Source organism: Telmatherina bonti (genome assembly GCF_933228915.1).
Source record: "Telmatherina bonti genome assembly, chromosome: 5".
Lineage (NCBI taxonomy): Eukaryota > Metazoa > Chordata > Actinopteri > Atheriniformes > Telmatherinidae > Telmatherina > Telmatherina bonti.
Window position 1 is genome coordinate 20,494,825 of NC_136623.1, and position 25,900 is coordinate 20,520,724.

The 25,900-nt window shown below is 39.4% G+C and overlaps 2 protein-coding genes across 2 annotated transcripts; both read right to left on the reverse strand.

The window, feature by feature from the left end:
- Positions 1–309: 309 nt before the first annotated feature.
- Positions 310–8,761, reverse strand: slc50a1 (solute carrier family 50 member 1). Its single transcript, XM_079241337.1, has 6 exons — positions 8,664–8,761; positions 8,339–8,416; positions 8,075–8,198; positions 7,791–7,952; positions 962–1,081; positions 310–886 (listed from the first exon to the last, which is right to left on the reverse strand). The coding sequence occupies exons 1-6, from the start codon at positions 8,729–8,731 to the stop codon at positions 779–781; spliced, it is 660 nt and encodes a 219-aa protein (XP_079097463.1). The 5' UTR covers positions 8,732–8,761; the 3' UTR covers positions 310–778.
- Positions 8,762–12,436: 3,675 nt separating this feature from the next.
- efna1b (ephrin-A1b) lies at positions 12,437–22,352 on the reverse strand. Its single transcript, XM_079241336.1, has 4 exons — positions 22,119–22,352; positions 13,949–14,244; positions 13,649–13,837; positions 12,437–13,536 (listed from the first exon to the last, which is right to left on the reverse strand). Exons 1-4 carry the CDS (start codon positions 22,214–22,216, stop codon positions 13,415–13,417), a joined length of 705 nt encoding a protein of 234 aa, XP_079097462.1. The 5' UTR covers positions 22,217–22,352; the 3' UTR covers positions 12,437–13,414.
- Between the last annotated feature and the right edge of the window lie 3,548 nt (positions 22,353–25,900).

The window sequence follows — 25,900 nt, forward strand, 5'->3', positions numbered from 1 at the left end:
TACCAAGGAGACAAAAACACCATCCAACTTTAAAAAGTTGTTCATTTATCGTGTATTTCATCTGAGCATAAACAAGCTATAAAAATAGTTTGACAAAATAAGTAAATACTATCAGGTGTTCCTTATACATCCTGTATAAAAAGTTCAGGTAAAAAATATAGAAAACAGTCCTGAACAGATGTAACTTCCACCGATAGAACATATATTCTGTATATATGGTTTACACAAAAGCTTGAGTAACAACTCTAAAGAGATATGAATCCCTTGTGCAGAAAAATATAGCAATACACATATAGCAAAAAATAAGCAACACACTCTGATGTGTTTAATATATGAGTGCCAGAAAACAGAAAAAAATATGTATGCAATTACAATAGCAGTCGACAAATAATTCCACAAAATCTTTGGCAAGTATGGAATGAAGCTGAATCCAGCTGGCTGGATTGTGTAAGGATCATTCCCTGACATGATGGCAGATCAGTTAATGCCACTAAAATCTAATGGCAACCATGACCTGGCAAAAGGCACTTAAAGATGCAGCAAGGACACAGAAAAGGTCCTATGTTTAGCATTCAGCTTTAGAAAAATAACATTTGAAGTCTACAGACATCATAGTTGTCTTTAGCACTTGCTTTGCAAGTGGTGTTGCTCAGTTTGTTTCCTGACGTGTAACTCTGTCTGTCTCTACTACAAAGACAAGACGAGTCATGGTCCTGCTGCCATGCCGTCATGGGATCAACAGGTTTAAAATTTTATTCAGTTTTTATTACTCTCACACTTAAATCTGCAAAGACTTATAAGAAGGTGAGCTTTGATTGATGGATGCAAATTTCCAAAACAGATAAAACCTGATCAGACTGGTGAAAATTCCTGGTGTGTTTGGAACCTGGAACAAATGCACACAAATGATATTTATTATGTGTTTTAACTCTGATTTACAAGCACATTCACTGTGTCTTACCATAACATAGTAGTCATTCAACTGGAGGCCGTAGAAGACCCAGGAAGTTGAAGTAAAAAAGGTGGCTACAGTCAGAGGAAAGGACAAGCACTGCACATTCCCACTGCGCACTATTTTTACCTGAAAAAGAAGAAATAAAGAGGAAAAAAAGCAATACTTAACAGATTTAATTTAAACGCAGATAAGAAATTTTGGTTGTTGAATTATTTAGAATGAATTTGGTCTTAAATGTAAAAGAGAGGGGCTCAGAGCAGAACCACTGCTTGCCCCCAAACGGCAAGAGGATGGATGGATGGATGCATGAATGGATGGATGGATGGATGTGCGAATGGAAGAGTGTATGAATGGATGGATGGACAAACGGACGGATGGATGAATGGACAGATGGACAGACGAATGGATACAGGGAAACATGAATGCTGGATGAACAGACGGATGGATGGATGGATGCACTGAAGGATGGATGATAATGAAGACAGACTACCTGGAGATGCAGCTTTTTGTTTTTAATTTAAGATTTGATTTTAAAGCAATTTAATTTTTTTCCCCTTGTTTCCTCAAAGTGTACTTTTGTGTGTGTGTGTATATATATATATATATATATATATATATATATATATATATATGTAATATAGAAATAAAATTTGCCATTTAAATACACGGTACAAAGTTTTACAAGTTTTTAAGGCTATAGATAAATAAGGTTTAATTAAATTAGTTAAAGTTTGAATACAGAATCATTTCTTTAGAATTTTTTCTTTAGTGATGGTCCATAATGTACTACTGGTTGTGAACATTACAGTTATTTTTTCCTTTCTTTCTTTTTTTTCCCTTTTATTCTAGTGATAATGTTCATCTCGGGCTCCACATAAGCTTTGACCAGCACTCCTTTAAATTTGCTCACAGCACAACAGTACATGACTAAACACAGTGAAGGTTTAGTGAAGACCTCTAACTGTGATCAACGTATAAGACTGAGTTTGAAAGATACTTTCAACATTATTCTCTTTTTCCAAGAGGTTTGAATGGCTTCTCGGTTTGTGTCACACCTGTATGTTTTCCATCTGATCATCCCTTTTTCTAATTTTCTTTCAGAAATGTTCCAAATCTTAGTAAGTGGCTTTTTCAGGATTGTTTTTGCAATGACAAAGTCAAAAATGACACTTTACAAAACCTGTGTTGTGGCAATTTCATATAATGTAAACTGTAAAGTGAAAACAAAATGTCACCATGGGGGGATGAGACAAAAACAGACAGATTCAGAATAACAGGAAGACAGATCAGGGAAAGAAAGACAGGAAGCTGACTGGGGGTCATCGAGAGCTGTGAGGCAGATGGAGAGAAGAAGAGAAACAGGACAGAAGACGGAACCACAAGATGACAGAAAGCAACAGAGGGAATGAGACAGAAGCTGAGATTGATGTAACTGGTAACTGAACTGGTGCCCATCAGGAATTTAATTCCAACACAGTAAAAGAGTGAAAATGTGCAGCCACTATTTCTTTTTTCCACTGAATCATATCCAAGTGTTTTAGTGAATAATGTTAAATTCCTTAAAATTGTGAGCATAGCTTCAACAGAACCATCACGATCAAGTATTAACACAAACTCGACTTTCAGGTTGTGGAGCCTAATTTCTAACTGACTGGTTTTACTTATAGAGGTGATACTGAAGGTGTGTTAACATGTGTTTGTCACTTTCCAGTAATGATAAGCAACATGGTTGCAACATATTTATTTCACCTGCACCAATAAAAAGCCATGTGGATAAAACTGTTAGATGGAAAGCTTCTCTGATGTTTATTTTGTTGCACTGGTTATACTGGAGGAACTTCAAACAGTATACAGCATCTTTACTAACAGAAATGTCCCCAGAAACATTTTAGATGTAAGGAGAAAAACTATTTCTGCATTTAGAGAAACAAATTAAACTCAACACTGAGAACATGCGGATGCGTATGGATACTACTGCCTTCATGTTTCAATCTCACTCCATCAATCCATCCATTAATATGTCTCTGTTATCGCCAGCTGTACAACAAAACTCAGATGTTACTGGGCCTCATTCACCAATATCTTAGGAAACTACTTAAATTCTCTCTGAAGTTGTTCTTAAGAACCTTCTGAAGAAAACTCTACATCTGATTTGAAAAGGTGTTCCTTCAACACAGAATTGTCTGTTTCTTTTCTGTCAGACTCATACACACCAATCTACGTCTTAGTTTAAACATTGTGCCGGCTGGTTCTAATAAAATAAACGACTACAGATCCAGTGAACAGGTCAGAATGCACATCCTTGCAGTACAGTAGTTCAAGGGCAAAGTGTTACCTTTTTGTCTCTATTAATGCTCCTATAGTTTGAAAAGCAAGTAGCCATGTCCATGTCCAAACACATCCAGAATTCTTTTAAAATGCGTGGAATCACTCAATGATGGAGCAACTGCATTAAATAATGAGTCTGAAGGTTAGTCAGTGTTTGTAAATTGGGGTACAGGTGATCATTTTAATTTCCAAATAAAACTAATCTTATAATACAAAGCCACAGTTGTACAAATGATTCATTCTTATGCAAAGACTTCTGCCAATGATTCAAATGTCACCAGCTGCTTATTGTTGGAGGTACAAGTCCGTCAAGCTACTAAGCAAGACAAAGGAGTTATGTATTCCTCTTGGAAACCAGTAGACCCCATTGGGCTATTTAGGTTTGGGACATTTATAAAACGACATTGCTTGTGGTTGAGGTGACGGATCTGACACTTCAACATAAACTCTAGCAACTGATGTAAATCCTGCAACTGGATCCCTCTGAGGGGATTGATCACATTCAGGGCACGATCTGCAATATTGCTGTTTATTTTAACATAACAAAATGCTTTTTAAATGTCTAAAGCCATTTCTAGAATATTTGTATTTTAATTAACTGAACAATTAAAGACAAAACAAACACTGATTTTGGTCAAACATGTCAGCACTTAAATATTATGTAAGAATACTCCTGAGTGCTCCTGGAGACTAAAATATTGGTAAATGCCACGATTTTCATAAAAAGTTCCAATGTAGGATCAGATTTGTACGTAGAACGGTTTGTGAATGAGACCCAATGTTTACACTTCTTCCTATGAGCCACATGAACTTACCAGTCCAATCAGTCTGTTTACTAAACCCAACCTGTAAAGTGGGACACTTGAATTCTTTATATTTAGATAAATAAAATGACTCTTTTGTGCATGTTTCCCATTTAATCTTGAATACTACCGAGCATAATGAACAGCTTCCTAATGTTGAGTGCTGAAGGAATGCAGAGTGGTAAAGCTGCTTTTAAATATAACCATGTGTCATTTGACTGCTTTTCAGTGTTTTAATGGGCGGAAAAGCAGCCATAAACTAGTTACTATGAATGGTCACCTACAATCAAGGCAGAGCAACACCTCAGTAACCACAGTGGTTTTCTTTTTAAAAAGGGTTTTTAACAAGATACATCACTGATTTTATTATTGCAATGAAGCAGGAAGTCCCTGTTTAAATGACCTTTCAAAATAAAAAAAAATATAAACTAAAGCAGCCAAGTAGGATGTGCTTAATCAAAACTCTCTCATTAATAAAGTAAAAAAAAAACAAAAAAACAATAATGTTAAGTATTTCAACAGATGTCTTACAATTTTTGGTGCTTTTTTTCACAACAGAATTAATATTCTGATTACTTTTAGTTAAAATCCCCCAACAATTTGTCCTTTCAGCACATCTGAGTAGCATTTCTCATTGCAATGATGAAATTGAAAATGGTTTTAGACAAGTAGCATTTGCTTTCATGCAATTCAGCATTTTTTTAATGTATCATTTGCTTAAGTCATATCAGTCAAAATGAACTATACTTACTGTGGAACTGCAGAATAGTTTATCCCCATAAAAATAATAGTCATCATTTCATTGCTTGAGTCATTACATACTAAAGAGTTAAACTAGTGATGAAGATGTCCTGCAGAGGCTGCATTCACAACCCAAGGAGATACTTTCCTCTTCACTGCAGTGAAGCATAATATTAGTTATGTATCAGATATGAAATGTATGTACAGTTACCGCAGCATGTTGTTTGCAGTTGTGACACTGGGTTAATATGTAACAGTAAGTTTGTTGAAGTGACTGAAGTGTGTTTTTGTTCTCTTTGCATAATGCTGTGAGTAAATTACGATAAGAAAGCAAAACAGTAACATGTAACATGTAGCCTGTTGTTTTCAGATGGTTGCACATCCAGTGTGTAGGGCTATGTGGGGCATTTTCAGGTTGTGTCTCCAGAATTTGACTGTTTTTTATTCAAAAACTTTTACAAATAAGACTGCCACAATAAAAAAAATAAAAAAATAGACTAAGCCATTTGAGTACCTTGTTAGTAGCTTACTCAGTGATGACAGCACTTTTCATTTGGATGGCTTTGACAGTTACACTGACATAAATACTTGCTTTTGAGGAATAAGCTTTCTGTTTTCAGCAAGTGACACATGCAGCTTATACACTAGGTTCTGCAGTTTGCCTGAATTGTTTTGCGAAACCAACTAACTGTTGTACAAATGTTAATTCTGTTGTGAGAAATGCACCAATATGACTGATAAAACTCTAATTCTAAAGAAAAGATTTATTCCTTTGAAGTTGCACTGCATGAGTCATTTAGTTTGAAACCAACAGTAAATTGCGAGGAGTTCAGGTGAGCATGATACCTGATGTGAAATAAAAACAGCAGTAAAACATATTGTAGCCACCAAAAAATATCAAAATTGAAACGATAAGCAGACTGCATTCAACATATTTCTGAGTATGAATAAATAGGTCATACAAATCCACTTCACAGAACTGAATGGTCCCTTAAACAAATCAGTCTTCATAATGACAAAAAATAAATAAAAATAAATAATCCAAGCTTAATCCCACAACTGACTGAAAAATACAGAGAAATGTCACCTATTTTTTTGGGCGATGTGCTTATCACATGATTTTCTAATCCATACTTTTAAAGGCTGAGACCAGTGACTCTCAGCCATTTTTTACTTCATTGCTGATTTCATACAAAAAAATACAAAAAAGTGAATTAAAAAAACAAAAACATAAAAAAAAAACCAAAAAAAAAAACCATCCATCAATCCTTTGCTTCTTAACCAAGGTCAGGTCGTGGGACAGCAGCTTAAGCAGAGAAACCCAGATTTCGCTCTACACAGACACACTTTGTGCTCTTTGTTTTGGATTTCAACTTGATTACATTTGCAATAACAGATGAAGTTAAATAATGTCTGTTTTAATTTAGCAAGAATGGCATAAACTTAAAGTACAGAATCCAAGAATGACAGCAGACTGACTGATTAAGAGCCTGCACAGAAAACAGCATGCTCGATTCTGTGGAACACCTGTATGAGTGGGACACGGTGTCCCCGCAATGAGGGTCTCTCTAATCTAGACAAGGGAGACATGTTCTCTTTAAGCTGGTCCCACAGCAGAAAATCTGCGTTTGGACTCACTGCTAAGGCCACTGATGCCTACCCAGAATTCTTTCAGCATACATTAATCTGACCTCACAGGATTTCTGTCAGTTACATCTCTTTTACGAAGAGCTTGGCATTTCTGGTAAAAATTACATAATTCAAATGCTACAACCACAAATCAGAAAGACTGGAATTTCATAAAAATGCAGCAATTTTAATGTGTAATTGTTTTCTGTTTATTCCAGACAGTAGAAGCCTGCAATGTTGCCGTGCATTTTCTCATCAAGCTCATTTCATTTGTCAATAAAAATCCTTTTTTTATTGCATTTCAGGCCTGTAACACGTTTAAACTAACAGTTGGGACAGTAAAACTTTAACCACTTCGTAATGTTGTTATTTCTTCTCACGACATTAAAAGATGCTTAAGTGTAGCATGTGTTGCCCCATTTCTACTGCAAACATATCTTAATGTGTGCAGCTGTTGTCTTACAAGTAAATTCTTCACACGTTCTCTTTTAAGGATAGTTTAGTGCTGCAGCAGACCAAACCAGTTCAGTACCCAAAGCCAGTCCAATACATAGAAAAGTAAATGCCACATCTGGACGAGGCTAACATAAGGCTTCTATTAGAATTTGCAAATGTAATTGTGTACTGCAGTGGACAACAGAGGAAAAGTCCATGTGGTTATGTCATCCAGTTATGAAAAACAATTCTCGACATATTGCCATCAGAGGGCTCAGGTCCCAGCTGACCTGTTACTCACTGACATTCCCTCAATAACTAAATGATACTAAGTATTATATAGAGAGAAATGTGCAAAATCCTTGCTATCTTCCTAGTTGGATCACTACTTTTAAACATTTAAGAGATTTTCTCACACATTTCTTACACTTCTCACAGCTTCAGCATCTTATGACTGCCACTTCCTGATGGTCATTAGACTTGTAAATGGTCAAATACAAGTGCAAACTGTATGGGATGTGTTGACAACATTTATCAAGTTAGGTCTTTATTTAACCCAATTTACCTTGGGTTAAATAAAGACACTTTGAACTGCTTTTGCATGTAAATTCTTTACCTATAGTTACCTGTTTGAAAAAACAGGACTTTTCTTTTTTATTTTACTTCAATACTATCTTTATCTGTTCCTATCCCAACTGCTTCTACAATGACATTCAGAACTGAAATACACAAATGAACAACTATCAACATCTGAAGTTAAGCAGAGTAAATGAAAGATGCCATATGTTGGTTTATAATGTCCGAAATTAAAAAGAAGTCTTAATTCTTTCTGATTTCTTAGACATTACATTCTTGTTTGTAACTGCCTGTGTTTTGTGTGTGACTGAAATGCACTGTACCAGGTCAGTAAGCGGTGACATGTACATGCTGACAGTGACCACGCTGCAGGTAAGACCGAGCTGACTGAGACGAGTTTCTCGATCAGTGAGAAAGGTGGTAAAGTATAGCCAGCCACATATCAGGGTTATTCCTGCAACAAGAGTCTGGAACATCACCAGCCTCTGATAAGGACAAATGAAAGAGAAAAGAAAAACCAGAAGTAAACAAAAGGATGTCAGGTGTAATCCAGATACAGCAAAGCTTGTGCTTTCTGCACAACTATAAAATCTGACATTATGCTTACCTTTTCTTTTGTGTAGTGAAAATACATGGCAATGTAGAGGATCTGGAGAAGTGCTCCAATAATGTTGACCAGGAAAATTGTCTGATCTCTCTTCAGCATCCCATAAGACAGCCAACCTAAGTTACTGAAAACATATATGTAGCTTAAAACGTGCAGAGCAAAGTCCAACAGGTGTATTAACAAAGCTGATCATATTCAATGTATTGACAAGGCTGATCATATTAAATAATTAAGGAAAAGGGGAAAAAAAGAAGCAAAAGTCACTTTAGACAAGTGGTCAGGAAAGGGAGAAACTGGATGTTGTCTGCACTTTTGGATTCTTGCATCTTCTTTAGGTCGCTCCTAAAAAATACATAAAACAATGCATACAAATAAAGACACTAATATACAATTATATGACGCTCGAAATATCTGTATCTAATATAGTACATTTAAGAAAGTTATTACAGTAGCTCATCGGAATTTAACAATAAATTTGGAGAGCAAATGTTTAAAACAGATCTTTCTGTCGTGTGTTCAGATACTGACGTTACACCACGAAACCAATGCCCACTATGATACTTGGCACTACTGGAAAAACTCAACTTACAGCCCAGTCGAGAACATCCCGATTGTGAACACGATGCAGGCCCATGATAAAAGCTCCAACAAATCCATAGAGCAGAAGGAAAATGTGTAATTCGTGTGTTTCTTATATACTATAAATGTGTTTTTGACCACGAATGCTAAAAATAATGATAAGATAAGGATGAGAAAATAACTACCAGGATGCTCTCACTGTATTTCCGTATTTGCAATCAGTGTGTTTAGCATTGCTGCCATTTGATTGGCTATGGCAGTGAACCGAGCAGCGATTTTAACCAATGAGATATTGAAACGATGGTAAACGTACAGTGATGTAATCACGTTGCAGTCTTTTTTTTTGTCATGGCCAGTGAGCAAGTGGATGAAAGTGAATTCCTAATGCGCCCTGTGCCTTTCCACCGTGGCAGTGGGCAGTCAGAACATTTAGATAGCTCACTTATGGAGGACCGGGGGACATAGCAATCCAACATTAATTTGATGATTGTTAAATAAAAATATGAATTGCCAAACAGAAAATTAAAATCAATCATTAATTTACATAATGAGAAATTCAATTGCAAAGTGTTTTGTTTTGGGAATTGCATTTTTAATAATATTAAATACTGTGATTTATAAATGTATTTTCAAATGACAATTCTAAACGGAGAAATATCACGATAACATTGGAATACATTTCCTTATCATACATACGAAAAAGTAATTCTCTATTTAAAAAAAAAGAAATAAAACCATCCAATCATTTTAAGCAGCCCGTATATAGGATTGTGCAGTCTCTACTTCCTCCACATCAATGCAGACTGGCTAGGTGTGTTAGATCTCCTGAAATCCACCTCCAGCTCCTTAGTCTTAGTGGTGTTCAGGAGATGACAGTTCATTTTGCTCCAGTTGGAGAAGAACTCCACAAGGTCTCAGTACTCCCCTTCATGTCCACCACTCACACATGCCATAACAGCTGTATCATCTGAATACTTCTGTATGTGGCAGGACTCTGAGTTGTATCTAAAATCTGAAGTGTAAAGCGTGAAAAGAAAGGGAGCTAATACAGTCACTTGTGGAACCCCAGTTGCACTCCATTGTCCCAGAAAAACATCTCCCCACCTTGACGTACTGAGGTGTGGATGTCAGATAATTAATAATCCTGGACCACCGGGGAAAGGAATGAAGGATGGGGGGATGATGGAGGGAGGAAGGAAGGATGAGTGAGGGTAAGAACAGTGGAAAGATGAATGAAGGAGGGTGAGAAGGGATGAAATAAAGAAGAATGGATAAGGGAAAGAGTAAAAGGACAAAGAACGTGAGAGGCTGAGGGTGGATGAATAGATAACGGAGGGAAGGATAGATGAATAGATGGATGAGGCTGATTAAATGTTTAAAGGGAGACTGAATGAGGACTGGGCCTAGAAGGGGGACTGAGAGGATGAGATGAATAGTGCTGAGAGGGTGAAGAGGCGTATGAGGGCTCACATGTGATTAGAGGTGTGGCCTTGCTCAAAAATCTCTTAAGAGGTTAACTTCACTTAATATTTCTCTTATCTATGAGGATAATCTTGTCATTTAACCATAGCCTCTGTAGTAAAGGGATTTCAAAAATAAATAAATACAAAACTTAAACAACACTGGTATATAATCAAACATTTACTGCTAAATGGTCTGGGATTTTTTTTATTCTGTATGAGGACATTAGACTCCAGCTTATCTGAATAATATTAAACTTTTAATTCCCATAGATGGACTATGATTTATAAGTGAGGGAATTTTTATATTTCGTCATTTGCTTCTGCAGTATTCACACATTTAATCGACTGATGTCCAAGCTATATACACGGGGAAAAGGTCAAACAAAGCTGAAATCCCTCCCCATACCAGCCTGTTCTGCTAAGTTTATAGGTAAGGGAACTAAAAAATAATGAAAATCTTTTAAATATGACAACATTTTGGGAACATTATACTGACTTTCATTTTTATTTTCCAGATTTTTCTACCAGTTTGGAATGAGGAAACCCGCGTGAAAGATAACGTGTTGCCAGTTATTTTATAAATAAAAGATTTTTTAAAATGTCCCCCCCTCTGGTTTTCATAAATCGCACACTGCTTATGTCCTCCAGGACTAGCTATTCTTTTAGCCTTGTACATTGGTGTCAAAAGTATTTACATTCATTACTCAGGCAGAAGTATAGATACTCAGGTTTAAAAGCCCTTCTGTTGAAGTAAAAGTACCAACTCAAATTTTTTACTTAAGTAAAAGTGTAAAAGTACTGATTTAAAAAAAAAAAAAAAAAACTTAGAAAGTAAAAGTAGAAGTAATGCAAGTGTGAAAAATACCATGAAAAGCAACACTTAAAACCGGAGCCTACAGTGCACTCTCCAAAAATAACATTTTCTGAAAGTTATGACTATAATAACATATCAAAATGTTAATACTGAAAAAGCTGGAAAGCACGACACCTTTTCAGCCATTCTGATGAAAAATTAACACAATCAAGAGCAGTGCAAATATTTTAAAGAACCAAATATGAGCATTAAGATGTGTTTCATGGCCTGGAGGATATGATTGTAAGCATTGTAATGTTGCAAATAGTCCAACTTCAACAGGCAAGTTATCAACAACTTTTATTAGAATATTCGTAAATATAAGCTTAGCTGCAAGAATTAGTGAGGGCAACAGATTTGTCTTAGGAGACAAACAAAAAATGAAGCGATAGTGGACAAGAATAAAAACAAAACAATACTATCTATATGTCACAAAGATGTAGGAGTAAACTACTTTTATTTAAATTTTCAAATTGTAAGGAGAAGAAAGTATAGATAATTGTGCAAAAATGTAAGGAGTAGAACTAGAAAGTAGTCTGAAAAATAATTATTCCAAAATGTATAAATAACTCAAATTTCTACTTCAGGTAACTAAGTTCCCTATGCTTCATTACTTGACACCTCTGCCTTGTACTGATTTCATTGCGTATTTGTTATGTGCACGACTTAACACTGACATGAATTTAACCCAGTCTCACAAATATTTCCATGTTTGGTCTGTTCTGGCATCTTGCATGGAAGAACACTCTGTGCTACACTATGCAACATTTCTTAGACTGCATGATCACCTGCAGTGAATTTAAGTTATGACACTACCACGGAAAAACCAACAGTCCTGCTTTATGTTCTGATTTTGAGTGTGTGCGCTGTGTGGTTTTACAAGTGATGGTGAGTTTTAACAGTTTTCAGTCATGTGCCTCCTCATTCCAACATGCAGTTGTGTAGGAAGATCTTCAGTCTCACCTCAAAAGGAGAAGCTCAGAGGTAAAAGAAAGGGAAACATTGGGGGGAAAAGTGAAAGACAGTAAGGATGCGAAAGTGACAGCTTCACACCCTGATGTCAGTTTGCTTGTGGGCCTCTCTTCCACTGAACTCTTGGTTCTTCTGTTTGGTTTTGAATGTGAAATTTAAGCCTGATCATGCCGAACACTGAGAATGTCAGAAAAGACAAAAAGAAAGGATGAGAAAAATTGGGTTGGGAATGGATGTATAAATGGAAAATTGGAAGGAGCTGGAGAGATTTCATTGGGCGGGAGACGAGTGGTGTTGCCAAAATATTGTGTCACCCATCAAAACCTTTATGATCTCAGAAGGTTCTCAAGATCCAAGGTAGGGTGCTCCAAAAACATAATCTCACCACATCTTATAAAAACCAGACTACTTTTCATTACAACACATTTCTTTTATTTCACTAAAGATTTTTCACATTTTAAAACACTTTTTATAGTTTTCTCTATTTTTTCTGTACAAATTTACATATAAACACAAACAAAAGGATGAGAGTGCATTTAACAAGAAAGCAAACTTATTCTGGGAAGCCCCTTCAGTTTGAGGTTTGGTGACATGTAAGTGGAATGACATCTGCTAACATCAACCAGTGTACCATCAACACAGCAGAAATGAGGGAACAAGACGCAGTACTGATGACGTTCAGCTCCTTAAACCTTTGCAAGTTTTGGTTAACATTTGATTTCATCTAAATGGCTGACAATACAGACATTTAAGGAATCCAAATACTTGCGATAGGTTTAAATAATTACTTTTCTGTTTCAAACAAATTAGGAAAAAAACAAACAGGATGTATTTGAAAAATCATTTTCTTTGACTGGTCAAAAAGAAATGAATGAAAACCTCTGGTTTGACCCAACTAGTGTGTTTCTCAATGAAGAAAAGTTATGATCAGGAGCTGAATGCTACACAACATGACATATATCCTACATTATGTATACCACTTTGGCAGTAGCCAATAACAATACACAAAAAAACATTTTCTCTACATGTAGAGGAAGAAAAACAAGTGAATGTCCGGTAAAATAACGAACAGATGTACCAAAGATATGAACACCAGAAACACAATGATGATGGTCATGTTAATGTTGCCATAAATTCTAACTAATGTTTTGATCATTTTGCTCAAATCTCTTGTTCATGACTGAAAAGAAGAGTGCATTGTAAATGGTCTAAACTGAGAATTTCCATCCTCATAAAAAAAAAAAAAAAAAGTAAGAAAAAAAAAAGTCTGAGGTCCTCTTCTTTGGAGTGATCCACACTCCTCATTCACACAAACACATCAAAACACACGCTGATCAACACACACACGTCCATGCTCGTATAAAAAAAAAACAGTCCTTGTTTAGAAAAAAAACAAAAAAGAAAAAGAAATCTGAGTCCGGATGACCAGCATCAGGTAAGAACTGTCTCTCTTTCTTGCCATCATGATGGGCCTCAGTGAAGCATCAGGGTGAATAAGACTGGAATCGTGGTGAAAGAGAACGATAGAGACACCAGCTGTGCTGCAGAGCTGCCGATGCTCCTCTGGACGTTTGGCTGCATTGCATCAGGGTCATCTGAGAGAAGAGGCAGGATGAATCATTAGTACAGAATTTCATCACGCGGAAAGTCAAACACATCCAGCATTTCTTTCTTTTTTGGAAATCAATTTATTCTAAGAATCCTCACCTGCTGGAAGCCTGTTAGAGGGGTTGTGGACTCCTCCAGTGGCAAGGAAATTCATTTTCTCTCCATCGAAGCCTTTTCCCATCTCCTCTGCCTTGGATTTGTCTAGGTGATTCTTCCTGGAGCCTTTATGCCCGATTACATCTACCCTCAGCTTCAGGCAATCCTTTCCGTGGTGATGCATTGGCTTGGCTGTCAAGAAAACATGAGAAACATTAAGTAGGAGAAGAAGCAAGATTGCAGAGGATTCCGTTTTTTTTGGTATTTATTTTAAAAGAAGCCTGGCTTAATTGTGATACTTACAGATATAATAATAGCTCTCCCCCTGCCTGAACTCTTTGCCAAGTGTGAAGGGTGTAAAGCGCTGGAACTTCTCAGAGAACTTTTCTGGAGCATGGGGAGCGAAGGGCCGCGAACACTCCCAGCGGAGCTGATCGAAAGAGTGAGGCTTGCAGACATCGTAGTCCTCCTTCTCCACCATGTACAGCACATAGCGTTCAGCTGCATGTGGTGACGCCTCTTCATGGGTGTAGTGAGGGCAGATGATGTCCAGGTAGTCATTGATGTGCACTTCCACGGTATAATCGTCCCACAGAAAGCTGAAGGGAGACAGGCAGAGAGGACGTTACCGACAAATGTTCCAAGCTTTCTTATTCGTCACCATTTTCTGGGAAAAAAACCCCTGAATATTACTGTTTCGCTTAACACATGTGTGACACAAACATATGGAGCAACAGAAAATACATTCAGAGAAACTAATAAGGAAACTGTTGTGAGGAGGTTCGTGTTTCGGTCTGCATGTCCAAACTAATCTGTGCAACAAAATTAGAAAGAGCCTGATCAAGTTGGACTAGTTCATTTTGTTTTTCAGGAAAAACACACCCAGAACCAAATAAAAGTGCTACCACTATCACAGTAGCACACCTTTTTTTTTTTTTTAACCCCCACTTCTCCCTTCAGGACAGTCTCACTTTCCACCTGCTAACAAGTAAATGAGTTTGTCAATGAAAGCTCACACCCATGAAAAATACAGACAGAACCGCCAACTGCACAACTCAGTCAGCCTTTGTGTTAAGTCTTTTTAAGTTGTCGTCTCATTAGTTTCACCACTTAGATGTTTGTCCATCTGTGCTGATTCCAAGACAGCGAGGGGGATGGAGACGGTCAGCCTCCCTTTGCCCTCTTTTCATCTTTACCCTTCATTTAGTTTTATGGCTCTTTTCAAGCCTTCCTGTCTTGTCTTGGCTGACTTCTTATACTTCCTATGCTCTAATAAAGCACGGAGATTGTTGAAAACCGAGCATGAGACGGCTGTGTTAAAATTTCAACACGCTAGAAGATTTACTTTCAGTTAACGAGTTGCTACTACCAGGTTAGGAGGAAAGGGGAAAGATAGTTTATGTGTAAAAATTTAATGAACTGGTGTGATGTTCAGGTTCACGTAGCTCCTGTTTTTTCCCCTTTTACAGTAAACATGATGCGAGTGAGGCCATGCATGCGATGTGCAGCTGTCTGCAGTGTTACTCTTGCTGCGAGATATGCCAAAAGCCAGGAGGTGAAGAAAGCTTTTTATTTGCGAGTTACTCCCATTACAAGCTCGGGGGCAACAGGCTCTAATCCGTAAATCCAATCCCAGCTGGAACTGAGTGGCTGCTTCTCAATACTCGTGTTTGGCATGTTGTAGAGAGCAAAAGCGACAGGAAAACAGCTCCTGCGTGTCTGTCACTGTTTATGTGTGCTGCAACGTCTGTGCCCCCCCCCCCCCCCAAATCATCAAAGCTTGAGACGTAGTAACTGTCTCCACCCCCTTCCCGTCCTGTTGTTGTGGCTCCTGTTAGGACCCCCAAGCTAAGTCACAGACACACTGGCTCCAAAGGAGGGCCTCTAACCCCTCCTTCCTTCCTCCTACTTCGTATGTGTGTGCATGTAATGTATTAGTTAGTGCTAACATACCTGTCAAAACATGCTTTGTTAGCGGAGCACAGCTCCAAACGTGTTCTCCAAGGCTAATAGGCAGATCACTACCCTCTACACATTAAACAGTCCTTTGTCCAAGAGAGGGGGGGTCTTTGTAAATGAATACAATTCTACGCAGGTGTGTGTAAATATAGTTGTGCGTTCCAGGGTAAGTGCTTGAGTCAAAAGAAAAGGAGGCACATCTGTAGCAGCATAATTGGCCATATAATCTCTGATCTCGTCGAATTTCTCTTTGCCGTTTTCTTCAGTCAAACTGATAACAGGATTGAAGCGAGCAAGGCGTTTGGAGGTCTCAAGTGGTTCCCTCAGAAGTAACGAATCGGTTTAAATTGGATGCGATACACCTTTTTCCCACACTGCGTCCTAAGTGGTCTGCCTCCCTCCGCATGAAAACACATGCTTGTCAAAAGCCAACAAAACAGAAAGATTTTGTTGCTAATTTCATTCACGTCTCACGCTTTTAGAAAAACTCTCCTTTCATCCTTCTCTTCACCTCCTCATTGCCCCTCCGCCTTCTTTCCTCCATTGCCCCGGCTAATTAAAAGCTGTTAGGGGTCTGGGGCCAATGTGTTCTGGAGAAAAAGAGGGGAGGAGGAATGAATAGGGTGTAATTATACCCTTTGCCTCCCCAAAGACAGAATGCCTGAAGGCTACAGGGCCCCTTCAACCCCTCTACCTAAACCCCTGCGGAGCTTTCACTACCCTAACTAATGTGTGTGTTTCTAATGCAAGTGTCCGTATGGCTGCATGTGCTTTTACTAAATTAACATCATCAGTTAAGTTGTCCAAATTTGTTCGCGGCTCAGTGAGTTTCAATGTGAACTACGGCACCACAAATCAGAAAACACTGATAACCCGATCCCGCTTCCTCCGTTTTCATGACACTTTGCAGCTCCGCTCATCAAAGCTCGCCAGTCTTTGCATCTCTCTGCGTATGTGCTAGTCTCCGACTGACATTTCTCAGGAGAGTGAGAGTCGCATGAACATGATAGCCTTGTCCTTTGTGAGACGGAAAGCCGGCTGTATGAGATGTTGCAAACCTACTTTCCGCACAGCTTCCTCTTCTTATGTGCGTACGCACATACGAGACTCTCTGTAGAGACTTATTCAGGACGTCTTGCGCCGCAGGCTCATGAACACATCTGTTTGTCAAGGCCTGGTGAAGTCTCTTGTGTGTTTGTGTAACATGTGCCTGAGGTGTAGGTAAACAGCAAAGGTTCAAGTCTTTGTTCCCCTCTGCAGGTCATTTCTCACAGTGGAGCTACTCTAGATTTTGCGTCAAGGTGTGTGTGTGTGTGTGTGTTGTGAGGTTAGAAGATAGTAAATAGTTCCAGTGCTGGTGATTATCACGCCAGGTGGCTTGTTCAACACTTGCCTCCCTTTACCGAAGCTTTGAAGCCTTTCTCATTGTCCTTGCACTGCTCTTGTTCTTTACTTTTTCCTGCCATCCTTCTTTCCTCTTCCCTTTCCTCATCTTTGTAACCCCCCCCCCCCATGTTTATCCTGGTTTTCAGTCAAACAACTGGCACAGGAGCCTCCGTCTTTCCCAGTCTCTAAGGAGAGTTTCATACTGGCCGCTGGGTCAAAGGGTTAGAGTTCACAGTCACAACTGCACAGAGACACTACAGTCCGAGTCAGCACTAATGATTTATGCCACACACACACACACACACACACACACACACACACACACACACACACACACACACACACACACACACACACACACACACACACACACACACACACACACACACACACAAAAGAGCGAGTCAGCACCACTGAAAGACCAAACAGATGCATCCGTCACTCCACCTCCTCCCCCATTCGCTGCACAGGTAATCAGTAGTAAGTGTGCACAAACTGGAATGTCACAACGGGGGGGGGGGGGGGGGGGGGGGGTTTGTGGTTTGGAAGGCGCACTCATCAGATTTCTTCTCCCACTCTCACACGCTTTTAGTATGAGGTGTACACTTAATACCCGGTTAATTTGCTGTGGTATGGCGGATTCACACCTCCTTTCACACGGGCTGAGGGGCTGTCAAAGCTTTTAATGGGTTTAGTCAGTTTCTATATTAGAGCCAATATAATACACAATTTCTTTATTAGAATCCAGCGTAAGGAATTCTCCCGCCACCGTGCACAGACGCAACTCGCTGCCTAGGTTATTTTAATTCCTGCTCAGAACTTTACATTACAAATGCATGTTTATTTATGCAACATGACATAGTTCAGACACTCAACTCCTGTAGGATGAGAAGAACCTAAACTGTCAACAGTGTTTCTCACTTATTCAATTCTAACCCCCCACCCCCCTTCATCTATCACTGTCCACTCTCTCCTCCCTCTGTCTGCCACTCTTTCATTCTTCAACAACCAGCCCACCCCCAGCTATACCTCCTGTATTATCCCATCCCCGAACGGTGACATAATGAACCAAAGCTCTTCATTCAGGCTAATTTCTCAACACAAATCCTTTTCTTCACCTCAGCCTGCTCTTGCCCTGCACCCAGGCCTTCATTCCCCATCCTCCTCCTCTTTGTCCCCCAAAAATCTTTTCACCCGCCCCCCTGTTTTGTAGCCTTTTTTTCTGTCTGTGATGAATAGAAAAAGGCCAAATGGTATCAAGCTTGGTTTATTATAAGGGGGTGGTCACGGCAAGTTAATCTGTTTTTCAGTCTAGCTGAGATGGAGCCAAGAATGTAAATAAACTTTAAAAAAATTTTTTTTTAGTTCATTTTAAATTGATGCAAAACAATATACAATCTATGGAATCTGTTTGTTCCCAGTTCAGCCTTAAGGAGGCAGTAATGAGCTTCAGGTGGACAGCAATGCCGAGGTATGCCTGAAATGCTATGAATGGGCAGTGTAAACTCGCATACACACACACACACACACACACACACACACACACGCGCACACACACGCACACGCACACACACACGCGCTTGCCCACATTTATCCTTCATAATAGTTGGCAAAAGCTGGCCTCTAAATGTTAGAAAAGCCATGTCTGAGAGCTGTTCTGTCCTCCTCTGATGGAAGACCACTGGGGCAAAAACAGAGGATGGTCTGTGAGAAAGAGGTGGTTGCGGTGGAGGGCTGATGGCGAGGGGAGTGGGGAGGAAGTCTGGAGCATAGATAAGGAAGAGAGAGGAAGAGCAAAGAGAAAACAGAGGTGCATGGATAACCAGATGGAGGAGGAAACTGTACTTTATAGTAATAATTCCCAGCAGAAAGTCTGCGTGGACATGTGTTAAAGCACGAGGAAAGTTATATCAGCAGCGGACACTGGTAAAGCCCTCTGATAATGAATGGCTCAGCAAAGTGGAGATGCTGCTTGCAATTGATTGTTCTGACGTACAACTGATTCCATCAGGGAGATTATGCTGCTGCTGACAGAACAGTGGTTACATCACAGGATCACAGAATCATATACCCCATACGCCACAAGACCAGCAGGATGATGGTTTTGTGTCTGTGGGTCAGGTAGTCAGATTACAAGCTGTCTATAATCTCCCAGTGAGTGTGTGTGTGTGTGTGTGTGTGTGTGTGTTCTCATTTTGCCAAGATTAGAGGTCAACAACCAGACGGGACGTGGGTTTGGGAGGGGGCTGAGGAGTAAAAACAAAGAGGGTAAAGAGAGTACAAAATGTACTAAATGTATGATCCTAAGAGGCAAGTTGGAGTAATATTTTGCAGCTTTTGCTGAAACTTATCCTTGGGAAACATGCAGAGACTGGCCCGGCTGCTTCAGCATGAAGAGGCTGAATAAGAAACGGCAATATTATGTTACACCAAACTCCCGACTGAAGATATTTGCTGAAAAAAGTGAGATATATGGAACATACACCCAGGCCACTAGAGATGGATGAAGGCAGCCTTAGAATAGAAATAAATATAGTTTTAATAGCATCCAGGGTGTGGATTTTTCTTAAATTAGGAAAAAAAAAAAAAAGAAAAAAAAAGATTGACAGCCACTGGCCATTCTGGGAGGAGACCCAGCTGTTACAGTGGAAAGACAGGGAGAGGAACAGGCAGGTACAGAGAGGTGAAAACACACACTCCAAAACACTTACAAACACACACACACACACACACACACACACACAGCTGACAGAATTGAGTATAGTAACAGTAGGGTGGAATGATGGCTGTAGCTAATATTAACATGCTGGTCCTCCCTCTAGCCCCCCAGTGTGTGTAAGTGTGAGTCACACATTTATCATGTCTCGGTGAGGCTGTCTACGGTAACAGCCACTCCCTGTTCAACTCGAGACGCACACACTCAAAGAGTCATGTGCTGACAGTCCACAACAAAAATAAGACTTGTGGCAGTTGAAAGCCAGTTTAGGGCAGCACAAGCGGAACCTCTCCTGTGCTAATAAAGTTGAACAAAGGAACATAAACTAAATCAGTTTATGAAAGTGAAGATTTGAAGGAAATAAATAAACCCTAATCATCAAGTCACAACGGTAAGAAATAAAGATGCTGCAGGTTATGCTTAAAAATACAACCTACACCAATCTGCCGCCAGTTCATATCACTATACACACAAACATGAACGACCAGACTGAAGCCATCTGGCTACTGTCCTCCTCCTGTAAGACAAATCACTGCTGCGCACAATCACACCAAGATTCAATTAGCATCAATTACATGTGGCCTGCTTCAGTCCGAGTTCACTGATAGATCTATTCAACCCAGTGAGCAGGTGACGGATTGACCACATGGGGATAATTCTGGGCAGGTGGACTCTTAGTCAGGCTAAGAAGCTGGAGAAAAGCTACGATATTAGAAAAGAAAGGCCATGAAAAGGATGCGGACAAAAAGAATCAGGTGTCATGTGGGGGTCAGCAAAAAAAAGTTTCAATAGAGGCATTGGCATCCTTGTGATATTTGCTCATTAAAAAAAAAAAAAAAAGTTGATGACGTGTTAAGTTAATGTTTGTCTTGTCTATCTGTGTCAGAGCCTATGTTTAGCTGTACAGCAGGAGGGATTAATGTTATTTTATGATTTTTCTCTTCTGGTTACGCAACTCCCATTTGACAGCAGAAATAGTTCAGGGTCGGATTAGAGACAGCACAGAAAAATCTGATTTTGCATTAGACGACGTCATTCTCTTTATCTGTTAACCCCCCCAACTAATGTGAACTTATTCCTTGGAGCTCCAGTTTCTTGCTCTGCTTGTACGCTCAACTAACCAAGTAGAGTGGTTATTCATTGATCTGTCTGTGAGCTTACTTTTCCTCCATTGTGTCACCTGCAGCAAAATCCCGCCTCCTCCTATTGGCTTGTGTTGACGCAGGTTTAGAACTCAGGTGGGTCGAACCTGTGCTGTTGAGTCACCCGCAAACAAACCAGTGACACAAGCACTAATCATAATGTTAGGATTTTCCATTAGACTTCCTATCCAATTATCAGAAAAACTGCTTTCCTTTTTTACGCGCCTCTTTTTTCAACCCCTGTTCAACTGTTGTTGTTAAAGTGCAATTAGAGAGCCAGTAATGTCATCAAGACAAGACTAAAAGTCCTTAATGGCCTTTGTCCTTGTTGCTTCTCAGTGGTGGGTTGAATTAGAGCTCTCTGGACAGCAAAAACACATCTAAACACAATAACAAAAATGATGCAGTTCTGTTTCATCTTGATTATAAATTAAAACAGCATTGGGACCACCCACCCCTAACTACAAGCTCAATGAGTCTTGATGCGACAGCTCAATCGATTCCACTGAGTGGAAGGATAGCATTACATTTCTGACCTCAAAATAAAATAATCAGCGCTATAGTGCCCGTCACACACTCCCTCCACAAGCTCTCTCTCCTCCCCAATGTAAAAAAAAAAAAAAAAAAAAAAGGAAACACTTTCACACGGTATGTAGCAGCTTGATAAAATCAATCCTCAATCAACTCCTGTTGTTTCTTTTGTTGATTAATAGACCCGTCTCTCCATAACACACACACACACACACACACACACACACACACACACACACACACACACACACACACACACACACAGGTGCAGACTCTGCAGACAGTTCTGGCCAAGTTCATACCCGTCAGTCTATTTTCTACTATCAGAGTATGTCTGAGTCTGTGTTGCGGTTAAATATAGTGATGAATCCGTCCATCTGTCAGGCATCCGCTGGCAATCTTCTGCTCTTACATCCGACCTCTGCTGCATGATCTACTTTGTCAGATCGGTGGTGTTTAAAGACATAACCAGAGTTTTGTTTAAACGCCACACGGATAATTAACTGTCAAATTAATAGAAACGTCAGACACAATTAACACAGGTGCAGATATCAGAGTAGAAGCAGCGCAAATGAACGAGTTTTCAACTGTAAAACCGCAAAAGTAAGAAGTTACACATCCACGCGCCTCACGAGAGGAGACGCCGGGAAACACTGTCACGCTCTTTCAGAGCAGAACATGAATGAAAAATCACAAGCAGGTGGGTATAAGCCTCCAACTTTAACAAACGAGTACTTACTCTGGGTTTGAGCTGTTCCAATAAACGCTGTGTCTCTCCGCGGAGGCGAACCACGCGCCCACGGTCAACGCCAAACACAGCAGATACACCACATCCATAGTTTCTCTTCTCCACCTGAACCTCAGCAACTCAAATTCTTCCTTTGCGAAGTTTTAAGAGCGCGTGAAATGAGCGCAAAAATAAGCGACGGATAACTGTTCGATCCAAGTCAACAACAGAAGCTAAACAGTTACAAATACGATTAACTGACAGTGCGCGCAAGTTGTTGACTGACTCCTTTCAGCGCAACTTGTCGGTTTTGTCCTCAGAAAGCACAAAGCCCCGCCCAGTCCAGCCCACCAATAGCAACGAACCAATAGCAATACGAGTCAGTCTGAAGATCCCGCCCACACATATAATATATGTTTAAAAAGCTGTTCAAATTACTAAAAACTAAAAATTTCTTTAAAGAAAAGTAATGAACACAGTTTTGAACAAAAGTCCGAATGGCTATATTTATTGGAAAGTTGGAGAACTTAGCTCAGTTCTTTGCAACAAGCATTATGGTATTAATGCTTTCTATTATAACATAGGTGATATTATGGGGTGGGAAGGGAGTAAACAAAAACCAAAAAAACCCCAAAAAACAAACAAACAAACAAAAAAAAACTTCATGGAAGGATCTGCGTCCAACTGGACAGTCCACTAGCATCTTCCTAAGATGTCCTCTACTGTTTGATTTCGTGCTTGTGTTGTTCTCACTCATATGTAAGTTGCCTTGGAGTGAATGTAGAATAGAAAAGAATAGGATAGAATAATCCATGTAATGCACACACACACACACACACACACACACACACACACACACACACACACACACATATATATATATATATATATATATATATATATATATATATATATATATATATATATATATATATATATATATATATATATATATATATATATATATATATATATAATCTAGTGCTCATAAAAAGTACTCATAAAAAGAGTTGTACAAGCTGTACAAGTACCTCTACTTGACTTAATAAAGAAAACTTATTTACTCTCTGTAACAGACAACCTTTTCCTTTAGACTTATTCCTTCAGATGGTGCATTGTGTTGAACTCTGTAGTTACTTTGTTTTGTGCGTGTGTGATTCTGTGTTGTAACAGTATTATAAGTTGCTCTTGGGTTGTATTGCATGTCTTTGTGACGTACATTATGTTGCAATTCAATGAATTGCTTTAAGATGTTTATGTTTAATAGAAAGAGTTAACTTGTGTTTGTTTCTTTTTATCATAGTATAAAACAGACTTTGGCCTGGCTGTCCCACTACTTATTCAGTCATTTAAGAACCTTTTGCAGACAGGTAGCATTTACAACCTACGCTGTGTTCATGCAGGTTGTTATTGTTCAGCGCAGTGGTATACAAATTACTTTTTGTCAGATAGTGAAGAATTTTTAGCCTCTTATCAGTAAGTCCTATCTTGTTGTCTCCACTTGGTTTAATCACCAGACAGGTAACTCCAGAAAACAACCCTGCAGATGGAGAGGATAAAGTTCAGACTATGGAGTGTCTGGCGGATTGTGGCCTCAGCAGGAGAGGGCTTCCCTCTGGCAGGGATGGAGGCATGTTGGGACGATCTGGTTCAGAACTCCAGAGCTTTAAGAAGGGAGGGAGGACTGTTTTCTAGTGTGTGTGTGTGTGTGTGTGTGTGTGTGTGTGTGTGTGTGTGTGTGTGTGTGTGTGTGTGTGTGTGTGTGTTTCATGTAAGGCAATCTAATAGTCCCAAGGCTCAGTTGGGACAAGCACAAACACGTCTGGCCCTCTGATCCACGAGCACACATACACACAAACACACTCAGGAGTGGAGATGCTGTAGGCAGTGAGGGTAAATTACAGCTTAGGGGGCTTTTCCACTCAAATGTCTCCCAAAAGGGAGAGGCAACAGCAAAAGAAGAGGGGAAAGACATCAAATGATCCATTTTCATGTTTTCAATTTCTTATTGAACAAACATTTCAATATCTTCCAGTTAGCTCTTGTGACTTTAGGAATTACTTCCTGACTATTGATTTCCCCTTCGGAATGACAGAAATGCAAATACTGTCCCAGCAGCTCCAAAACTAGCCTGTGATTCACTGACCCCCGTACTACCAGCAACAGGATCCTCGTTCTCACTCATACACAACACTTGGAGTGGCTGCTGAGCATTCCTCACTGCCAGCAGACTTTCGTTGCTCATAGTTGGGATCACCTGCATTCATCTAACACATAACCACTCACATCGCAAGACAGAAAAACCAATTTAGAAATTCTCAGCCCACAAATATACCTCCTCTCTGCTGCTACAGCCAACAGTCAGATAGCCTGGATCTCCTGCCCCACCACACGTGTATTACACGCATTCCATGTACACAAGCATGTAAGTCTTCTCTGCAGGCTCATTTGACAATGTTGTTGCCAGGAGAGACCACAGATGACACTCAAAGTGAGACCCAATCCTCCCACAGTCCATAGAGACACAAATAGAAAACAAACAAACAAACAAGAAAGCGTTGAAGGAGATAGAAAACCCTTTTCTAAAAGTGGAATATGGAATGTTGGGGGAAGACCGGACTGCCATACAAACTACTCCACTTTCTGAAACGGGCTTGTTTATTTCCAAGAAACTTGTTTCCAGGCGTCGTAGTATCTGCCACAAGCTGTTCAGTGTTATGTGGAAATTCCATAATTGCATAACTTGCTTTATTAAGACAAAAGGCTTTGGGTGCTACCTGTTCCGGGTGATGTCTGGCTTTTTTTTTTTTTCCATCAAGGATATCTAATAATAATAATCACTTTCACTAGAAGAAAACACAAAGCAGAGTTTTGGCAGTGTGGCAAGATCTATAAAACTAAAACACATGATGTCAGAGGAAGAAAAGAGTACATCAGAGATCATTAAAGAATGAAAAAAGAAAAGGAAAAAGTTTTCTCTCAAGTCTGTTAAATTTTTCTTTCTTTTCTGTTCCAGTCTTCTAAGTTCCTCTCATCTCACATCCTGATGGCCCCAGGCTGGGATCAGACCTGGCCAGGGTGCTCTCTTTAAAGATTTGGAGGGGTTCCCTCAGACACAGAAATATGACTAAGCAGGGCTTCATAGAGAAGAAAGAATAAATCAAAATGAGGTGGAGTGAAACTTTGAAAAGAATGCAGGTGTTACTAAAAGAAAACAGTGGGTGTAAAACACACAGGAACACAAAAAAGACCAAACAGGGATGGTGTATTGGAACTGTTTGGTAGCCATTCAGACAGGTGAATAAATCTGTGCAAACACGGTCGCTCAGGTTTGTTATCAGAGGTTAAAGATGTGTAGGAGTGCTTTGATGGTTGATGCTGTGTCTATTGTTGCTGCTTAAGGAGGAGTGAGGTGTAATCCATCTGATCACATGTTTGACATGTGGTTTTTTTTATTTTTCCTTTTTTTTTTATTTGCTGTGGTTTAATCATATCGCTACAAGCCATGCCCTCATGTTCCTGCCTCGGCTGACGAATCTGTGCCTCACACACACGTATGGTGTGGCTGAAAGGTGCAAACAGTGCAACACGAGATACCAACAAAATAAAACACAGAAAAAAAAAATAATTGGCAACTTGGAAAACACAACTTTCTCTTCTTTTCTTCTTTCTTGTTTTGTGTGTTTTTTTTTTTTTGTAAAATTTTACAGTGTAAAATTTGTTTTCTTGATTTTTGTACCATCACTGGTGTCATAACTCTGCTTTGCTTTCTTTGTTTGTCCGGAGTTGTTTAG

Excerpts from the sequence above, each read along its gene's own strand:
- slc50a1 (XM_079241337.1), bottom strand. The coding sequence starts at position 8,731 with ATGGATTTGTTGGAGCTTTTATCATGGGCCTGCATCGTGTTCACAATC. Across the intron at positions 8,199-8,338 it reads TTCCTGACCACTTGTCTAAA|TAACTTAGGTTGGCTGTCTT; the intron begins GTGACTTTTGCT and ends ATATGTTTTCAG. Across the intron at positions 887-961 it reads TGAATGACTACTATGTTATG|GTTCCAAACACACCAGGAAT; the intron begins GTAAGACACAGT and ends CATTTGTTCCAG.
- efna1b (XM_079241336.1), bottom strand. The coding sequence starts at position 22,216 with ATGGATGTGGTGTATCTGCTGTGTTTGGCGTTGACCGTGGGCGCGTGG. Across the intron at positions 14,245-22,118 it reads TGGAACAGCTCAAACCCAGA|CTTTCTGTGGGACGATTATA; the intron begins GTAAGTACTCGT and ends GTCTCCCTTCAG. Across the intron at positions 13,537-13,648 it reads CTCTAACAGGCTTCCAGCAG|ATGACCCTGATGCAATGCAG; the intron begins GTGAGGATTCTT and ends CTCTTCTCTCAG.